The sequence below is a fragment of the Hemicordylus capensis genome, chromosome 3, assembly GCF_027244095.1.
Source record: "Hemicordylus capensis ecotype Gifberg chromosome 3, rHemCap1.1.pri, whole genome shotgun sequence".
Taxonomy (NCBI): domain Eukaryota; kingdom Metazoa; phylum Chordata; class Lepidosauria; order Squamata; family Cordylidae; genus Hemicordylus; species Hemicordylus capensis.
The window spans coordinates 190,968,353-190,981,495 of record NC_069659.1 but is presented as its reverse complement, the minus strand read 5'-3'; the positions used below and the strand labels follow the sequence as shown (position 1 = coordinate 190,981,495).

General features: G+C 41.7%; 1 protein-coding gene across 1 annotated transcript in view; it reads left to right on the top strand.

The window, feature by feature from the left end:
• The window catches only part of LETM1 (leucine zipper and EF-hand containing transmembrane protein 1), a 49,663-nt gene that overhangs the window by 22,739 nt on the left and 13,781 nt on the right, over positions 1-13,143 (top strand). The window contains exons 8-11 of the mRNA XM_053312343.1: positions 258-389; positions 5,706-5,885; positions 6,933-7,085; positions 12,385-12,519. Of these exons, the coding sequence (XP_053168318.1) occupies positions 258-389; positions 5,706-5,885; positions 6,933-7,085; positions 12,385-12,519 (600 nt within the window). The remainder of the gene's footprint in view (positions 1-257; positions 390-5,705; positions 5,886-6,932; positions 7,086-12,384; positions 12,520-13,143) is intronic.

Sequence of the window (13,143 nt, the reverse complement as noted above, 5' to 3'; positions counted from 1 at the left end):
AAACACAGATTTTAGCCTCCACAACTAAGGCAGCAGGAGCACAACAGGCAGCGCCCACAACCTCTCAGCTTCATTAAGTTTGGCATCAGAGGATCAACCATCCTCTGATGTATCTGGTCTTTTCCTGCTTCTCCTGGAGTTCATTACAAAAACAAAGTAGTTCGCACTCAAAGGGAATGTCAAGTTTAAGTCTACCATGACAATATGTTTAAGTGCAGGAGGGTGTGCTGCTCTAACGTTTTTGTGTTTAATTGCAGTGGTTAGACTTGCACCTGAACCAGGAAATTCCAACTTCACTACTTATTTTATCCAGAGCTATGTACCTTCCAGATACACTTTCACCAGCTGATCAGCTTAAAACAACTCTGCAAATACTACCTGAAAGTGTGGTAAGTTTTGCTTTTTATGTAACCAACATTTAATTATCTGAAGAACATACTTTATTATTCCTTTTGAGGTTTTGAACTTATACACAAGGTGCTTTCATTTTAGTATGACTTGAATTGCAGGAGTACTCCAGATTTTTGGGACTTTTGATTTTCTAATCTTGAATAAATCCTGAAGGGGCCCTTGATTAAATATAAACTAAATATGCCCCATGTCTTTTCTTTATGGTGATTTAACATTTGAAAGCAGGTACAGATTAGGAATGCCAATTTCTTTAGGGTTGCTAGTGGAGCTTTACCAGCATCCTGTTGCACAGAAATTTAGCAATTGAAGCTTTTCCTACCTCATACAGCTTTTGTCAAGACAAGCGTTGCTTTGTTAATTTTTGCATGTCAGGCAAAAATTATGTTCAGGGCACAGGAGGAGGACCAGTAAAAATATAGCAACCTAGGTGGAGCTTCTCTGTGAGACTCTGCTTAGCCAGCCAGCTGGAGCAGAAAGTAATGTTTGTTATAAGTTGCCTTTCTGCTGTAAATCATGCCCAAGGTGATTTACAGTGAGAAAGATAAAACATTGCAAGTTTGATCACTAGTTAGGGGCTACTCTGTGGTCCTAAGGATTTATTTTATTTATTCATATCTATGTAAATCGCTTTGAGAACCTTTGTTGAAAAGCGGTATATAAACATTGGTCATCATATTTATTGTTACATTTCTATATTGCTTTCCAGTAAAATAATCCCAAAGTGATTTACAATATAATTAAAATTAAATTATACAATTATAATTAAAACAATGCACAATTAAAATACAAAGTAAAAGTAAAAAATTTAAATATAAAAATAATATATCTCTATTTAAAAGTTTAAAAACCTATATAAAACAGTAACAAAAAACACAAAGTGGCGGCAGTAAAAACTGTAATCTTATATAAAAGCCTGGGTGAAGAGCCACATTTTAACTTGTTTTCTAAAAACTGTGATGGAGGCTGAGGAATGGATGCCAGCTGGGAGAGCTTCCAAAGCCTGGGGGCAATGACTGAGAAGGCCCTGTCCCACGTGCTCAACAGCCGAGCCTTTCTCACTGTCGGCATGCAGAGCAGAGCCCCCTCTGATGATCTTGTCAAGCAGGCAGAAGCCCTTGGGAGCAGGCGGTCCTTCAGATAACCAGGGCCCAAACCATTAAGGGCTTTTAAGGTCAAAACCAGCACCTTGAATTGGACCTGGAAACAAATGCAGTTCTTTCATAATGGGTGTAATATGTCCCCAGCAGGCAGCTCCAGATGAAATCCCAGCTGCCGCATTTTGCACTAGCTGCAGTTTCCAAATATTCTTCAAGGTCAGCCCCATGTAGATTGTGTTATAGTAATCCAGTTGTGACATGACTAAAGTGTGGGTAACTGTGGCCAGATCTGCCTTCCCAAGAATGGGATGCAGCTGGTGCGCTTGCCGAAGCTGTGCAAAGGCACCCTTGGTCACCACTTCCACCTGAGCATACAAAAGCAGAGCTGGGTCCAGCAGTACTCCCAAGCTACGCATTTGCTCTTTCCTCTTGCTTAAGGGGAGTGCAATCCAATCCAGAACTGGTTGAATCCTTCATCCCAACTAGCTCTCATACTGACCAACAACACCTCTGTCTTGTTTGGATTCAGTCTTTGTTTACTAGACCACATCCAGCACATCATGGTCTCCAGCCCCTGATTCAGGTAATCCACTGCCTCCCTAGGATCAGGTGATAGGGAGAGATAGAGCTGAGTATCATCTTCATATTGCTGACAATTCAGTCCCAGTCCTTGGATGACCTTGCCCAGTGGTTTCATGTAGATGTTGAACAGTACGGGAGACAAAACCAAACCCTGCAGGACCCCATAAGCCAATGGCCAAGGAGCTGAGCAGTAGTCACCCAACACCACCTTCTGGACCTTTCTCCAAAGATAGGACAAAAGCCGTGACTCCAATCCCCATACTCGAGATGCGATCCAGAAGGATACCATGGTTGATGGTATCGAACACCAGTGAGTTCCAGCAGAACCAACTGGGACGCACTTGACCTGTCAAGCTCCTGCCGTAGGTTCTCTGCTAGAATGACCAAGGCAGTTTTAGTCCTGTATCCAGGACGGAAGCTAGATTGAAAGGATCTAGTCCGTATCATCATCCAAGACACTCTGCTGCTGAGATGGCACCACACTCTCCATCACCTTGCTCAAAATGGGGAGCTTAGAAACAGGTCTGTAATTGTCCAGGTTGGAGGAGTCAAGGGAGGGCTTTTTAAAATGGTGGTCTCACCACTGCCTCTTTGAGGCATGATGGCATTTTGCCCTCCCTTAATGAAGCATTGATTATAGCCCCCAACCACCTGTCCAAATCTGCCCCTGGCAAAGTTTATTAGCCATGAAGGGCAAGGGTCTAGAGCACACAATATTGCCTGCACACTGCCCAGGATCTTGTCCATATCCTCAGGTTGCACCAGCTGAAAAGAATCCAACACACTAGGACCAGATGGTACCTGCTGCACATATGCCAGAACTGCCAAAATCCTGGAGTTCAAATCGGCACAGATGCGAGATTATATCGGCAAAGTGGAATGCAATCTAGTCACAGCGGGCAGTAGATGGTTTGTCTTCCATTACACAGGGGGATGTGTGAAGCAATAACTTTGCTACATGAAAAACCTCTGCTGGCCTACACTGAGCAAATGCAATGGAGACAAAGCAAAAAATGTTTCTTTGCCACCGCCACAGAGTAAAATGGGTTCTAGACCCTGCTTGGTCGGATTCGTCACAACTCGTTCTCCAGCATCTTTCCATCCGTTGTCCGAGTTGTTTCATTGCCCTAAGCTCCTCAGAAAACCAAGGAGCAGAATGGGCTCCACCAAGCTGGAGAGGGTGTTTAGGAGTGACCATGTCAATAGATTCACCAGGGCCTTGACAGAAGCTCTGGGCATTAGAAACTCCCTGTCTGGAAACCAAATGGACCCATGAGCCTCCAGGGGCAGACTGTTCTAATTCTAAGAGGGTAGACATAGCAGTCAAACTAAACCCCACCAGATGATGATCTGTCCATGACAACGGAGTTACCTCAAACCCGCCCACCTTCAGATCATTCATTCCCTGGTCTGCAAAAACCAGATCCAAAGTATGTCCTTCCACATGGGTAGGGCCTGTGGACATTCAAGTCCTCCAAGACAATAAGTCTGGGGGAGTCCAGTGCTACCTCCAAGACCACTCCAGTCAGTTCAGGTAGGGAGACTGAAGTGCAGCAGGGTGGTCGGTACACCAACAGAATCCCCAGCCTGTCTTGGAGGCCCACCCTCAAGGATAAACTCTTGAAATGCAGAGATTTCCTAACCAGGCACCTGGAAAGGGGAAAAGTCTCATGATAGATGACCGCAGCCCCCCTTCCCCAACCCTCAAGGCAGGGCTGCTTGAAGGATCAGGAAGCCTGGAGAACAAAGCTTAGAGAGACCGACCAGCTCATCCAGCCAGTCTCGATCACACATACCAGGTCAACATGCTCCTGGTATGCTGATGAGAGGTGTTTTACCATATACTGACCTGGCATTCAGCAGCAGCACTCTAATCCCTGAAAGAATGTTTCCATTACTCCTTGGGGCTGCAGGATTGGGAGAAGAGCGGAAAAAGGAATTTGCTTCAATTTTCTGGACCGTTCCCCCCCTGTAACGGCCTGCACAGTTCCCACCATCATATCTATCTCTGTCCACTACCTCAGAAATCTTATTTCTCTTCCATCTTTGCATCTGAGTAGTATTGGTTAGTAGGGTTATTGTGAATGGTGGGAAACCTCTTACATCTTAACCATAAAGGAGGCGAGGAAGACCTTTGGTGACTTGCTGTGACCAGATTGCAAGACACTTTGCTAAAGTTGTTCACATCTCTGCTGACTTAGAATCCAGTCCTAGTGGATATTTTTCAGCTTGTACAGCTTGAGGATATGGACAGATCTTTAGAAGGTGTGAGGCCTACTACTTACATTTTTGGCCCTTGCTTGTCCTGTTTGTTTTTTATTTATCTTATTATGGTATTTTATTCTGTTGTAAGCTGGTTTGAAGGTCAATTTTTGGATGGAAAAATCTAAAACAGTGGCCTATAAACCTAAATCAAAATAAACATACATGTAGATTATTAGAAAGGTATGGCTCTTATATGCCTTGGGGCCAAAAACCTGGGAACTAGGACATTAGACTAGATTGTTGATACTGGACATAAGTTTGTCATTTTAGTAAAAACAAGCTTTTGGAAGAAATGAAGATCAAAAGTAAAAACCAAGCATTACAAGTGAAAAGGCGGGTGTAGTTGGTTTGAAGGCTTCGGAGTTTGCCATTCTGTGCAATTTGATGACAGGAGTATTGAACTTGGAATGGCACTGGGGTGAACTTCATTCAGATCCTGCTTAACTTTGGGTGGCCCTGGATCAATCTCTGTACTTGCTTTGCAATTTTATGCAGCAAACATGTAAAATGTGAATGCTGCACATCTGTGGACATGTTTCTAGAAACTCTGGTTAAGTTGTGGCTTCTAGTGCACATACATGGACACTTGATGTGTGATTCTGCAGCACTTAAGTCTTGTTGCAAGTTTCCATTTTTACCCACCCGTTTCTCACCCCTCTTTTATTCCCCAAATTGTATATGTCGCTTGAAACAAGAATAAATTGTTTAAGGCCTTAAACAGTACAGTAGTAGTATTTATGGTGTTGCTGTTTAATTAAAATTGTAAACCCAGTCATTTTCCTCAAACTGCATATTCCCAACACTTCTAAATGCTATCTCAAAGGTAAATCAATCCATTGATCTTTCCTGCCTGGTTTTATTGATCTTGGCTGTATGTATTAATAATAATTATTATTATAGTTTCTGTTTTTGTAAAACAGACAAACAGTACTACTTAACAGAACCACTGGTTTAGAGGGCTCTTAAAAGAGACTTCGATAAATTTATATAGGATAGATTAATCAGTGGCTGTTACCCATGACAGCTAAATAGGACATTTTGTGTCCAAGAGGCAGTGTAGCTCACTATCAGTTGCTGGGGACAACAGCAGAAGATGACTGTTGCATTCATGTCCAGTTGATGGGCTTCCCAAAAACACCTCTCCATATTTGGAAACAGGATGCTAGACTGGATGGACCTTTGTGCAGGGCTGCTCTTACCTTAGAAGTGTGAATGATATTGGATTAATCTGAGTTTTCTTATGTTGCAGAATGGAGGAGTAGACTGGTACACTCACTAGCACAATTATTCTTTTAACATTCCTATAGCATAATGTAAAAACTGGAAGCTGATGAGAATTTTTTTTTAAAGGCCAAAGAAGCTCAAGTGAAAGCAGCAGAAGTGGAAGGCGAAAAAGTTGACAATAAAACCAGGCTGGAAGCAACTCTTCAAGAAGAAGAAGCTATCAGGAAAGAAAACCAAGAAAAGGAGTTGGAAAGGATGTCAGAAGCTGCTGAAAAGGCCAAAGAGACTCTTCAAGTTGCAGCCAGGGTATGCAGTTGAAAGGCATGAATGTTTTGCTCGGTCTTTTTGAATTGGCTTTTACAGAAATCACATGTAGATTTGTCCATTTGACATATTTTAAAGGAGAACTGCCACATTGATGGACTTACGAGACCTTTAATCTCTTACTTTCTGTGATGCTAAGTGTGAGCTTCTCCAGAAAAGGCATATATTGTTGGAGATGAACTTCCAGTGCATCGACCTTTTGCACCAACTGTCCTAATGACCACTAGGGGCATTGGGAGTAGAGACAGTGAGTCAGGGTCTCCCTATCTGTCCCTACTCTATGACCCCTGAACTGACTCTGCAGCACTTCCTGTGCTGAGACACAATCCTTCCTTTCCTCCTAGAGAGCAGATGGAAACATCTTTCTCTCTCCTTACCTATCCATTATGTAGTCCTTTAGATTAGATATAGGTCTTTCCTATCTAAGTGTATTTAACCAATGAATATTTAGTGTTTAGTCATACAAGGATCTCCATGTCTTTAAATAGCTGCAATATCCAAACCATCCTCTGCTACCTACTCTGTAACTGGAGTGTGTGCTCATTCCTTAGTGCTCTGCTGTTTTACCTATTGAGGGTAAAAATCAACAACCTCTAACACATATTTTGCATAGAAGATCTGATTTACCATGATCCATAAAGGGTGCTCATGCAGAAGCGAGGTGAAAGAATATGGAATCCTTTGCTCTTGCTATAGAGCCAAGAGATGCTGGGGACTGAACTCTTCCCTCTTAGCATAAAAAGACGTATCAGGACAGCCAGTTGCTAGCTGAGTCAATGGGTGCGTGTGTGTGTGTGTGTGTGTGTGTGTGTGTGTGTGTGTGTGTGTGTGTACGTACGTACACCATTGCATTCCTGAAATATTTAAGGAAATTCCAGTTATTTCCTTTTTCTCTGCCCCCTCCCCTTTTGACAGAAAGGTAACTCTTTTTAAAATGAATGCATGCAGTTGTAAATGTTTGCAATTCAGGATTATGTTCAATGTGTAACATACTGCTTCATGTGCTGATGTCACTTTCTATTTCAAAAGGAGGTGGAGTCTGCAGTAGACTTGGATGCTTCAGCTGTACATATAAAGAAAAGCCAGATAGCTGTGGATACTGAACAAGAACTGGCAAAGGTGGATTTAACCCTACATTCAGAGACTTTGAAAGATACAGCACCAGTATTGGAAGGCATTAAGGTGAATAGTGGCCAGAAGTGGTGGTGGGGAGAACTGTACTGGATGGATAGGACAGTAGCAAGCCTTGTGTACACTCTTTCTAACTTAGCTATTGAGTCAATTTGTGAAAGATCTATCTATCTATCTATCTATCTAATTCTCTAAAGTGTACCTGTGGCTAATCCCATGCGTAGCAGCTCTTGCGAGAGTTAATGAGCAGCTGCCGGGGAGTTGCGAGAGCTGGCGAGGAGGGAGGGAGACCGAGGAGGCGGTGGTGCCATTGCAAGCTGCTAAAGACGCCCAAGCAGGCATTGAAAATGGGGCCTCTGGCCTCCTTGTGAGGAGGGCGAGACTGGCGGGGGGAGGGAGGTTGAGGAGAAGGCGGCGCCACCGCTGCGAGTGGCCGAGCAGGCAGCAAAAACAGGGCCACCAGCCTCCTCATGAGGAGGATGAGAGCTGCTGGTGGAAAGGGCGACAAGGGCGACTGGCTGAAGGGATGTGAGGAGAACTGTCTGAGCCCTGAAATGGAGGGGGAGGAAGGAAGAACTAGGGGCGCAGATGCTCTGCTCCTGGGTCAGCTAGTTTGAATTATTTCATCAAATATCAACAAACAAGTATTTGTTTAATTTGCAATCTAAAAGTTATTTATACATGCAGTAGTGGTATACACTCGAAATAAAGTATGTTTCAGTCGTTGTCAAATGTTTCAGATTGAGGACCCACTTTTAATCCCATTCTGAAACAATGGGATCCAGTTTTAATGTTTTAACATAAGTGTCCTTGTTTCTCTTTCCCTTTCTCAGAGCATAACAATGGTTTGATTGTTGTTCTTTCTCTCTAGGGAACCTGGGACCTGTATGTGTATGGGGGGTTGGGGGTAGAAACTTCTAACAAAACTCCTTACACCTGCACTAAAATTCTTCCCAGTGTTCTCTGTGCATTCCCACTCATGCACATGGGGCCACACATGTACCAAGCCTCATTTCAGAATCTTCCAGCACACTGCCCTTGGAAGTGTTTTGGTGGCAGTCTCACCCCCAAGCTCTCTTTGAAATGCTTCCCGCCTATTCTCCTTATCTGATGGCTAAGTGATCTTATGTTTAGAATCAAACTGGTTTAATGTGCCAAAAGATACCAGTTACTTTTTGAGGAAATTTCATGTTATAAGACTCTCACATGAATTATGAAATCCTTATTCTTTTCTTGAAATATTTTTGTCCTGTGATTGCCTTAACTGGATAATGAGCCCTATGGATGAAGGGGAAATCCTTTCTGTAACATTTAATCAAATACTGCAGAACCTGTAGATTTGTAATGAAACATAATATAATCAGAAATGCAAGGAAGAAAAAGGAAGAGAGACTTGCTTTGTCACCAGGTGCTTCTGCACAAGAGTGCTCTTCTTGATTTGCCCTTCCACCACAGGCAAAATCACCATATTGCACTTCCTTTTGCCTCAAGTAGACAGCTCACTAGGGAAGAACAGTGAATGTGATCAGCATATTTGAATTTTATTTTATTATTTTATATATATTTTATTAACTAAAAATGTTGGTAAATGTTTACATAGTTGGGATGGACTTGCCAATATAATCTGTGACCCCAAAGTGAAGGGAGCACCTTTCCTTTCAAAGGTAGAGGGATGAAGTTTCATCTATGGCAGCCTGTGGTCAGGGGTTGACATTCTGCATGTGAGGTACTATAAGCTATTGGGAAAGGTATTTCCTAAATGTGGGGAAGCATGAGAACAACTTCATTTGTCACAGTCTTCTCCAAAAATAAGTGATAAGGAGAAACTGATTGCAGACATGGCATTGCAGCCGTCAAGCACACTCACAATTAATGTACTAGTATACCAGATCCAAGAAAAACTGTTCTTTTATTTGCCTTTTACAAGCACATTAATAAAACAAATTCTATGGCACATGTAGCTGGTCCTTGAATAGCAGTTTCACCTATTTGTGGGCCACTTCCCTGGATACCAATTTAGTTTTGTTATACAGGTGTAGTTTTAGTTATTTGTGGTTTTCTACCCCCCTAACTAAATTGGTTTACAGCTTTAAAGTGTAAGTAGCCACTCTGCCCACACAGGCTGCTCCATTCATTGTCACTGTGAGAGTTGATCGTTTAGCTAAGGAACCTAAGTCCACTTTGAGGGTTAGACCAAGTATTCCAATATCGCAGTCACAGCAAATGTTACCCTTGCCATACTAGAGGGCCTCCTGGATTTCATTCCTAGCAGTCTTATCTATAGAAAATGACTTTGTCCAATCAACGACAGGCCTTGCCTGCTAGTACTTAATATTTGTTTACAACAATGGTGTACCAGATGCTGTACTGAATATAGAAATTATCCACTGGTAGGCCAGCAAATCCGAGTCCATTAGGCTAGAATTATTCTAGGGAATAAATGTTAATGAATGGGGAAAGTTCTGTCTGCTATCTTATCCCATCACTTTGCTATATTATATGCTGCTGTCTCTTATCATATTGTGTTTTTACTGTTTTTTGTTGTAAGCCTCCCTAAGCAGCAGTGTGCTGGAGGGGTGAAATAGAAATGTTTTAAATATTGAATAAGAAATTAAATTTCTTGTTTCACAAGTAAAAATGAGGTGATTTTCAAGTATTTTTGAAGAAAAATATCAGATCCCAATGTTTATCTTGTAAAGTGTGATTTCTCTGTCAGAATTATCGTCTGCTGTTCCCCACAGAGATAAAACTGTGGAAAAACCCTACTTACAGGTTGCCTGCCATGTGTAGGAAGCCTTAGTGTTTAGGAAAGCTTTTTGCTAGAGAACTGTAGTAAAAATTGTTTGAAACAAAGTCTAATTCCGTAAATCTGATTGGGCTGAGTGCTGAGAAGACTAGCTTTTGGTTTTCTTTGTATTTCTGGTTGAAGAGTGTCTTAGATCTGATATTTTCCCATTCAAAATGCTTAATACTACTTAAAAATCATTATCTTTATTGTGTAGGTTCACCTGGCCTCTCTTGGTTTCAACAGTAGCAAAAAGTCATGCTACTCTGCAGTGTAATTTAGTCATAGGATTCCCCTCCCCCTTTTTTTGGCAGTTGGAAGGGATTTTTTCCTATTTTGAAGGGAAAAAATTCTTCGCTATAGTTCTTACCTGAGCAAAGTAGTCAACTTGTGCACGTTCGTAGTATAGTTTAGAAGTCTTGTATAGTGTACTTCGTTGGTGGCCAGGCTGTAGAAATTTGTAGCACTCCTGGACAGGAGCAGGAGGGTATGTGGACTTGGCAATGGAATGGAGTCTTTCCTCTCTGGTGCTGCAGTGGTATCTGCTCCCCAGCTCAGTAGAATCGATGCAAAACCTTCCTAAGCAATGAGTAACTGCGTGTATACTACTATATTATACATAGTATGTGTGTATATGCACACTGGGTCACTCATGCACACAATCAAATATTTAATTTGTGGCACACTTCCCAAAAAAGCTTGGCCACCACTGGTGTACTTCAGATCTTAATTTGTGCTTGTAGCACACACTTAAACATCTTGTGTAGAAGTAATCTAAGAATATTGATGTCCACATATTAGTTGTTCTTGTTTTCATGCTGCAAAGTTTGAGACGTGGCAGTGGTGCCTGTTCATTAAGGTTAGGAGCACATTGTATTTTTATAACACTTCTAAAATTGGATATTTTTAACTTTTTAAAGGAAGCAGCAAGACTGATTGTATACAAAATCAGCAAATTATTTCTTTCATCTTTCATATTGGGACTGTTTGTTTGTTTAAAATATTTCTGTACTGCCCAAAACTTGCATCTCTGTAATGATGTATCGGTAGATTTGTTGCTTTTGCAGGTCTAAGCCAGTGAAGCAACAGAACCACTCCATAAAGCCATTTTCTTGAACTGAAAACTTAGATAAAAGTTCGTGGGTTTTTTGTTAAAAAATACTTTACTATTTCAATGGATATATGTTGTTTCTCTCCCCACAAACACTATCATTTTATGGTTCTTCTACTTTAAGGTTGTACCCTCTATTCTAGGTTCAGTGAAGCTGGAATACAGGGCATAATGTAAGCATTATCAGTTTATGGTCCTAGTTTATACATACTTTCCTACTATAAAACACACTGCTTCTTATCTTTCAACAGAGCAGGTACTATTGCAAACTGGCTTGACCTTCATTTTTGTTGTGTACTCACACAAGCAAGTGGAGCTACAGAAATTCCATAGCCCAGTAGTACATAGTGTACTACCTTTTGGAAATGGGTCTTTTATATGACCCCTGCAAACAGCCTTGGCATAAGTACAGCCCTGCTGGATCAGGCCCAAGACCTATCTAGTCCAGCATCCTGCTTCACAAGTGGCCTACCAGATGCCTCTAGAAAGCCCACAGATGAGAGCTGAGAGCATGCTCTCTCTCCAGTTGTTGCTGCCCTGCAATTGGTGTTTGAGGTATTTTGCCTCTTAGGTTGGAGGTGGCCTATAGTCCTCAGACTAGTAGCCATTGATAGACTTGTCCTCCATTAATTTATCTAGGCCCTTCTTAAAGCCATCCTGACTGTTGCCTGTCACCACATCTTGTGGCAGAGAATTCCATAGGTTAATTATGCATTGTGTGCAAAAAGTACTTCCTTTTGTCTGTCCCAAGTTTCTTGGCAATCAGTTTTATGGGATGACCCCTGGTTCTAGTGTTACGCTAGAGGGAGTTCTATTTTCAATCCCCTTCCTAATGATCCCAAGCATGGAATTGGCCTTCAATAATTTTACATGAGGCACAAAGCATATGCCACACTTGCCAAGGGCAACTGCAACCACTGGATCATCCATATTGCTCCCACCCAACAGCAAGGGGTGCTTACATAAAGATCCCCATCCCATTACTTTTGTAAGACAAATTCCCAAGGAGATACTATTTGGGAGAGAAATTAGACTGCACCAGAGATTATTGCCATCACCATGGATATTGCAAAGCGAAAACTCTTCTGATTTTTGAACAGATTTAACATGAGATTGGAGTACTTCATTATATAAGCATATTGAACAGATAATAAAAAACAATTTCTATATATCTAGTTCATCTCAAACTCTCTCTATATGTAATATAGCAAGAACTCCTCTGTTGATGGATAGGACTGGTCACTGTAACTCCATGCAATTAGTACCATCCTTATGTTTTAAACATCTGACTATTGGAAAGCTTTAGATTTCCCTTGGTACTGCCTAAACAAGATTAGGCAGTAAGCTATTGAAAAAAGATAACAGGCTCCAACCATTATTATTTTCTGGAAAAACTATGGACAGATTTCATTCAGAAGATTTTTTTTTTTTCATTTGCTTTTTGTTTTGTTTAGGGTGAAGAAATAACCAAAGAAGAGATTGACCTGCTGAATGATGCTTGCACCAAGTTGAAGGAACAAAAGAAACTGCTAACAAAGGAAAAGGAGGAGCTTGAAGAGCTCAAGGATGATGTGCAGGAATATAATGAGGTAAGAAGACGCTAAAAGCTGGTAGGGTAAGATTATGACTCTTAGGAACATGGGGAGCTGCTTTATACTGAGCCAGACCATTGGTCCATCTCGCTCAGATTGTCTACACTGACTGGCAACGGCTTCTTTAAGGTTGCAGGCAGGAATCTCTCTCAGTTCTTGGAGATGCTGCCAGGGAGGGAACTTGGAACCTTCTACTCTTTCCAGAAGAGTACCACTTTCCTACCACTATTGTTCTTAGATGGCAGTTCTTCCTTAAAGTATCTCTCATACTGTAGCTCTCAATCCAGCACTGAGGATTTGTGGCAAGAATGTGACTCTAGCCTTCTCTGGCTACTATCTCTTCAATTTCCAACAGTCAGAACTTCAAAGCAAAAACTTCTCCCCAAGAAACTGAACTATATGCTCCTCCTCCCAAAAAGAGGGTCAAACCTCTTTAACATTTGATTGGTCTCAGGCTGGGCCTAGTTACCCAATCACAGGGTTCCTGTGAATTTCTAGCCCCTGTTAACATCTAGCTACCCACTACACCTCTCCCCCCCCCCAAATTTACTCAGTTCTCACCAAAAAGTGATTACAAGTCACCTGGTATTTGTTCTTGGTCCCCCCCCCCCGAAAGCTGCT